Below are 7138 nucleotides of genomic sequence, written 5' to 3'. Positions count from 1 at the left end.
AAAAAGATAGATGGCCTCTGTGATCACCTGCAGCTTTTGCATTTCCAACTATTTCATGATTCATGCAAGAGCCTAAGTTCATGATTTAAGAAGTTATCTAGTCTGGGTAGCTTTCGCTCAACAAAGATTTTAACCAAGTTATAAACTGTCCTATTTTTGTGGTTGTTTCTCCTATAAGTGGGGACAAGCTTTTGTCCCTCCTGGCCATCTAATTAATTTGTTGACTCAAATTCCCATGAATAAATTTGTTACCAAGTATGATAGATGTATGTGGGTGGTTCCAAGTCTGAAAGACTAAATTGTTCTTACATTGAAAGGACAGTAATAATCCTCAAATTGAGAACAAAGCCCGTAATACTTCTTAAATTCACAAGTCTATATTTTTAAGAGGTACTCACCCGTTTGGCTGACGCAATCACTGCAAAGCAGGCAATAATTGTGAGCCCAATCATTATGTAGCAAGCTTTCACTCGAGCTTTGTTTCTTGCAGCATCTATCATTTCTGGCCTAAACCAAGATGTGTATTTTATTAATTATATTAAAGTAATATGGTCTTCTGACAGGCATGATAGAAAAGTATTTGTCATGCAAACATTCCAAAAATTTCCCTGAATGCCAGGGATGGATTACCCAATAAACAAGGTATGCACGGGCTTACTTGGGCTTACTAATTTGTAGTGCACAATTTCACCTGTTTTTCACCACGTCTTTGATTGTGCACTACAGACTAGTAAGTAAACACAATTTAGCCCGTGTGAACCTTGCTTACTGGTTAATCCGCCCCTGCCAAATGCAAACTGCAGATGTGAAAGGTTTCCAAATGCTAGCCCATTATTTTAATAACTTCAATTAACAGGTGGTTATGCAGATCTTAAGTGTGACCAGTTGAGTTAGTTCTGACTCATGGCAACCCCATGTGTGTCAGAGTAGAACTGTGCTCCACAGGGTTTTCAGTGGTTGATTTTTCGGAAGTAGATTGCCAGACCTTTCTTCCAAACTTTTGGTTAGCAGCCGAGACCAGTTAACTGTTTCTACCACCTTAGCCACTATGAAGCCATAATGTAGTATATTTAGTTTCAAATTACTCAAAATATAACCCCTAACAATTGTGGTCTGAATTTTCATCTTTTTTTTTTTTAACTGATTAGGGTAAAGATTCAAGCATATGTATATCTGTGACTCATATTCCTTTAAAAAAAAAAAAAACCATTGCCGTTGATTCCATCTAATGGTGACCCCATGTGTTACACAGTGGAACTGCTCCAAAGAGTTTTCTTGCCTGTAATCTTTATCGAAGACTGCCAGGCCTTTCTTTCGTGGCACTGCTGGGTGGGTTCCAATGCCAACCTTTAGATGAGCAATTGAGTGCAAACCCTTTGCGTCACCCAGGAACCTGCTGTGTTCCTTTAGCCCCTGTATTAAGTAGGCTTTGTTTTCAGTTTTGAACAAATTTTTTTAAAAACTCATATTCATCACTTTGTGTTTCCAATGGCTCCCTCATCCCATCCTGTCCCAAGTAAAGAGACTATCACATATGTTGTAAGAATGGCTGTTGGAGAAAGGGTATTTCCTTCATGGATTTCACATGAAGTCTTTAAAAGAAGTCATCAAAATCACAATTATTTGTCATGGAAAAAGACACAAAAATGCTCACCTTTTTGTTATTATTATTCTGAAATTTGATATGCTTATTTGAGTCTGTCAGTTTGTTGTATTATGAGGGCTTGTGTGTTGCTGGGATGGTGAAAGCTATGCCACCAGTATTTCAAATACCAGCCGGGTCACCCATGGTGGACAGGTTTCAGCTGAGCTTCCAGACTAAGACAGACTAAGAGGAAGGACCTAGCGGTCTACTTCTGAAAAAAATGAGCTGGTGAAAACCTTATGAATAGCAGCAGAACACTGTACATACGGTCGCTATGAGTCAGAACTGACTCAACGGCACCTAACAACATCATTTGAGTATTGGGTAGTCTTACTTATTAATAAAGTTATATGCACATCCAAGATTTTAGCAATACTGCTTACAAAGTAGTATTACTTACAAAGCAGTATCAGGAGAGACCAGTCCCTGGAGAAGGATATCATGCTTGGTAAGGTACAGGGTCAGCAAAACAGAGGAAGACCCTCCATGAGATGGACTGACACAGTGGTGGCAACAATGGGCTCAACCATAACAACAATTATGAGGATGGTTCAGGACTGGGCAGTGTTTTGTTCTGTCGTACAACTAGATAGCACCTAACAACAACATTATATAAATAATCATGCCTGTGGGGCTTTTATGTTGAAATAAGCTTTAACAACTTGGAACAATATGAAATGTCAGTTTGTAAATATACATAACTAAAGTACTTGGTTTTTGAGAATGTATTCAGCACTATTCTTTCTTATCTAATGTCAAGTTTAGTTGAGTGTAATTACATAAAAAATACTCCAGAAAGATAAGTCACAATATTTCTTAAAAATTTAAAACTGTTCCTTTAACCTTTCCACTTGTTCAAAGAACACAGAAAACCAGTATCTAGCCTGTTTTCCTTAGATTTTAGGGAGAATGATGTAAGTTTTAAGATGTTAGTTGAAAACAGGTTCAATTAGTGAATATGGAGACATTATTAGATTACACTAGTTGCTGACTTTTGCTCTAAATGGAACCTAAAAGAGCTGATCTTTTTTATCCATCCGTCTGGGGTTGAGCTGTTATACCAAATTAGTTTAGTACCAAAAAAAACAAGAAAAAATACCATTATTGTTAAATACCATTAGTGTGTGGTAGAGAAATTATAGGTCACTTATTAATTATATGCTCATTAAGAACATAAAAAGTGAAAGCTGTTTACACTGAAAGTCTAACACTTAGCTTGGCAGGAATATCCCTCCTAAATAGCAATGCTTAAAAAAAGATTAGAAGATTATAAAATGAAAAATATTTAAATACTTTTGTTTCCAACCCTAAACCACAATGCTTTTTATAGATATATTGTTCATGGTTAAACCCTCATAACTGTTTACATCTTTTGACAGCGATCCTAGGGAAATTAAATTATTTCTGTAAAATATGTTTTTCTTGCACACACAGCTATATTAATGCAATACTGCGCATAGTATAGCTTGACAAGCATTCATTTACCATAATGTTGGTTCTTTACATTCTAGATTACTCTGTTATAGCACTAGAAGTCAAAATCCAAAAATTGAGGGTGGTGTTTTATTTTTCATTTTGTATAGGCTCTCTTTATATCGTTTACTTAAAACATTAAATTCTCAGGCAGTTGTTAAAGTTTGATAGCCAGAGCTTGTAACAATAAAGGCTTTTCTGAGGCTAATTTCTGCTTTAGGCTAAGAAGTTAGCCCAATTTATTCATAATTTCCAAAAATTGGAAGCAACCAAGATGTCCTTCAATAGGTGAATGGATAAATGAACACATATACGCTTTAACTCTATGGAGTCTATAGATCTCAAGGAAAGCAAATAGAATGTTTTACAATTTTCAAAAATGTCTCTGTGGTTGAATAAATGCTAAAAGCAGATTTTAAATTCCAGGTTATAAGCCATTCTTCATTAACTAACCTGATCCAAGAAAATAATGAAAATGTTTTAAGAATTCATACTGAGTGAACATTTTCCACCACACTTTCCCTGTCATTTATTTGAGATGCTGCTGGTAGCTGCTAAACTAATAACCAATAAAACTGCAGACAATATGTGCAAAAGAATATGTAGGCACAGTTTCTATCATCCTTTCTAAATAGTGATCGATTACACTGTGTAAATATACACAGAACATCTGAAAATGTTGTTTGACTTGATTCTAGTCTCCCTATTTTTTTTTTTAAAGGAGTCCATATGCAGTGGTTAAAGCGCTTGGCTGCTAACCAAAAGATCAGTTCGAACCCACCAGCTGCTGGCGGGATAAAGACGTGGTAGTCCGCTTCCATAAAGATTTACAACCTTGGAAACCCTATAGGGCAGTTTTACTCTGTCGCTATGAGTTGGAATAGACTGGATGGCAGTGGGTTTGTGTTTTTTTTTTAAGCTCAGTTTTTAAAAAGTAACAGCTGATTTTATTGCTAAGAAGATTTTTTAGGCTTGAAATAAACTGAAATTCTAGGATTTTTTAAAATTTTTTTTAACAGTTTACCTTTACTTGCCTGGAGGTGAAGTCGTTAGCTTGAGTTTTATCATTTAACGAACTACTGTCTGGTGGTTTTAGGATGGTGAAGAAGCCAGCGACGCTGAAGCGCCCGCGGGACCCAGTTGGAATAGACTCGGTGGCGAGAGGGCTGCAGAGCCTCGTCCGCCGGAGTCTCCCACCCCTAAAGTGGAGACTGGGTGGATGCGGCTTCTTCTCAGGAGAGCCTCTAGCTGTTCCACGTAGCCCTGGCCCTCGGACAGAGAGGGGAGCTGCCCCCGGGGAGCAGCCTCTCTCCCTCTCTGGCGCCCCTACACCAAGCCGGGCGCCTTCGGTTTGGCCTAAGTGTTCCCACCGCGTCGCCGCTCAGAGCTTGCGTGGGACTGGTATCTGGGCAATGCTGGAAGTGCCTAGTGAACTTGTGAGTTTTCATCCAACTTCAACAATCTCCTTCAGAGCTCAGCTGCCCACTGTGCAGTCAAGGACTTGGAATAATGTTATTTAGCCGCACTAGGGAGTCTTTCTCTGTGAGTTGGAATCCACTCGAGGGCAACGCGTTTTTAACGGGTTTAGGGGGTCATAGGTAAATTCCTTATTAAGATGGGGTGTTACTGCGAAGAACTGGGTGCGCTGCGGTTGGCGGTGGATGGACCCCGCCCCCCTTGCCACCGACTCACCCCCGCACGCGCGTAACCCGGTCTGCACCACCCGCCACGCTTACGGGACCCGAAGCGGGATCTCCTCCATCGATTTGAAACGCCCAGTCCACAGCAGGAGTTTCTTGTCGAATTGCGAAGGTCTGTGCTCGGCAGGGACCCTGTGAACCTTCCCTGCTGCGAAAGTAACACGGATGAACAGAGAAACGGACCGACAGACCGACGGCACACTGCATCCGCGCGCTTAGGCCGCGGCCCCCCGCCCGGACCTCAGGCCCTTCGCCCGCCCTGCTGCAGCCCCCTCCTTTCCAGGCCATTCCGGCTGGACGAGGCGCCACTCTGCGTGCGTGGGCCACCCTGCGTCTTGCTCACCGGGACCTTCGGGCCCAGAGTCGCTGGGGGCCCGGCTGCTGGAGTAGCGGGGGAGGCCCCGGGGCCGGAGAGCCGCGAAGAACCGCGGCGCGGCATCTAGATGTTCCCCCGGGGAGCAGCGGACGCTGAGCCCCAGGCGGAGGCACCGGAGGCTCCTGACGGCCGCGAGCATGCTGTGCCCTTTTCCCGAACTGGCCTGCAGAGTCCTAGAGCCGCCAGCGCCGCGCTCGGTCCCAGGCTCCTGACCCCCGGTCTCCGCCCCCTGAGGCGCTCCCAGGGGAGCCCAGGACAAGCCGCTGGAGCCGGTGGCATGCACATCCTTGGCTCCCTGCCCCCTGCCAGGGGCCCCTGACTCGGGCGTCAAGGCCCTAGGGGCTGATTTTCTCTGCCTCTGCTGGAAAACTCCAGGGAACAGAGATACCCTCCTCCCGAGACAGGTCGCTGCATATGTTTTGAAATTACATCTTTGTATTCGGTAGATACGCGTTTCCATTAGGCTTTCACCCTTCGATTTTACTGTTTGGTGCCCAGGAGAATAAATCTAAGCCCTCTTCTTTGGGAAGAACCAAGGGTCTTTTAAGTTCAGGACACCGAACTTAGTGTTTACCAACACTCAGATGTTTACCGAACGAGTGTAAGGACATTCAACAAACTTCGAGTTTTCCCATGAGATTGTTTGAAGTTAGCTCCTAACCCCATAGCTCCCCACACTACACTTTTTCTGTATTCTTGGCAAAACAACCTCAATTTCTACAACCGTTTTTTTTATCTCATTTTTCTTTCTTTTCTTTTTCATTGTTGAAAATATACACAGCAAAACATACACCAGTTCAACAATTTCTACATATACAATTCAGTGACATTGATTATGTTCTTTAAGTTGTGCAACCCTTCTCGCCCTCCTTTTCGGAGTTGTTCCTCCCTAATTAACATAAACTCGCTACCCTACCCCCCAGCTTCCTATCTAAACTTTAAAGTTGCTGTTGTCAGTTTGATCCCACATAGTTCTTTAAAAGAGCACAATGCTCAAGGCAGACAGGCAGACATTCTTTACTAATTAAGGTAAACTATAGGATCGCTATGAATAGGGAATCAGTCCACAGCAATGGTTTTAAAATTTTATTTTTTTTTATTGCTTGGTTTAAAGAAGAGTTCAGGGGATATTTTGGTTTAAGGCTTAATTATCATCTCAGGGCAATAGTTTTTTTTGGGGGGAGGGGGTTCATCTAGCCTCACTGGCTCCAGAAAGTCTGGATTCTTTGAGAATTTGAAATTCTGTTCTACATTTTCCCTCTTTTGATCAGGATTCTTCTATAGAGTCTGTGATCAAAATGTTCGGTAATGGTAGCCAAACACCATCCAGTTCTTCCGGTCTCATGACAAAGGAGGAAGTTGTTCATGGAGGCAATTAGCCACAAATTTCATTTTTCCCTCCTATTCGTTACTCACTTTCCTCTTGCTTCAGGTGAATAGAGACTAACTGTTGTACTTTGGACTGCCACTTGCAAGCTTTTAAGACCCTAGACGCTATGCATTGAACTTAGGAGGTAGTACAGAGGCACTAAAAAACGATGTTAGGCCAGTTAAGCTCATCTCTCCATTTCTTAAGAAGCCCAGGAACTCTTTAAGCTCCCTTCAAAATGTGCGTTTCTTCCACCTTTCACAATCTTCCATCTGGTAACAGGTGAGAATCTTCAACTCTCTGGCATCTAAATGGCAACAGGAACTCAGAGACAATGGTTGGAGAGAAAGGAATTGCATTAAAGCTGTCTACTTTGAGGGAATTTACTCACTGTGATTATGACAACAGACCCCAGCCAAGATAAAGTGGCTTTCAGGGCCCAGCACAGGCCCACTGCATCCTCTCTTGTTTATTGTCTCTGAGGTTCCTTCCATACCTAGACACTGTCTTACACTTTTAGCTTGGTTTCCAGATATTTCTTTTCATCCTAGCTCGATTGTCAGGCTCTTGAAGGT

At 42.3% G+C, this 7138-nt stretch overlaps 1 protein-coding gene across 1 annotated transcript; it reads right to left on the bottom strand.

Moving 5' to 3' along the window:
* Positions 1–383: 383 nt before the first annotated feature.
* On the bottom strand, positions 384–5345 carry FAM162B (family with sequence similarity 162 member B). The gene is made up of 3 exons (XM_004382756.1): positions 5162–5345; positions 4855–4963; positions 384–507 (listed from the first exon to the last, which is right to left on the bottom strand). The coding sequence occupies exons 1-3, from the start codon at positions 5331–5333 to the stop codon at positions 384–386; spliced, it is 405 nt and encodes a 134-aa protein (XP_004382813.1). The 5' UTR covers positions 5334–5345.
* Between the last annotated feature and the right edge of the window lie 1793 nt (positions 5346–7138).

This window comes from Trichechus manatus, unplaced genomic scaffold (genome assembly GCF_000243295.1).
Source record: "Trichechus manatus latirostris isolate Lorelei unplaced genomic scaffold, TriManLat1.0 scaffold00098, whole genome shotgun sequence".
Taxonomy (NCBI): domain Eukaryota; kingdom Metazoa; phylum Chordata; class Mammalia; order Sirenia; family Trichechidae; genus Trichechus; species Trichechus manatus.
Note: the sequence above shows the minus strand (reverse complement) of the source record. Positions and strands in the feature narration are given on the sequence as shown.

Coding starts and splice junctions, on each gene's coding strand:
- FAM162B (XM_004382756.1), bottom strand. CDS start 5,333: ATGCTCGCGGCCGTCAGGAGCCTCCGGTGCCTCCGCCTGGGGCTCAGC. Junction 4,964..5,161: donor CTCTGGGCCCGAAGGTCCCG/GTGAGCAAGACG, acceptor CTTTCGCAGCAG/GGAAGGTTCACAGGGTCCCT. Junction 508..4,854: donor GAGATCCCGCTTCGGGTCCC/GTAAGCGTGGCG, acceptor ATCTTGGTTTAG/GCCAGAAATGATAGATGCTG.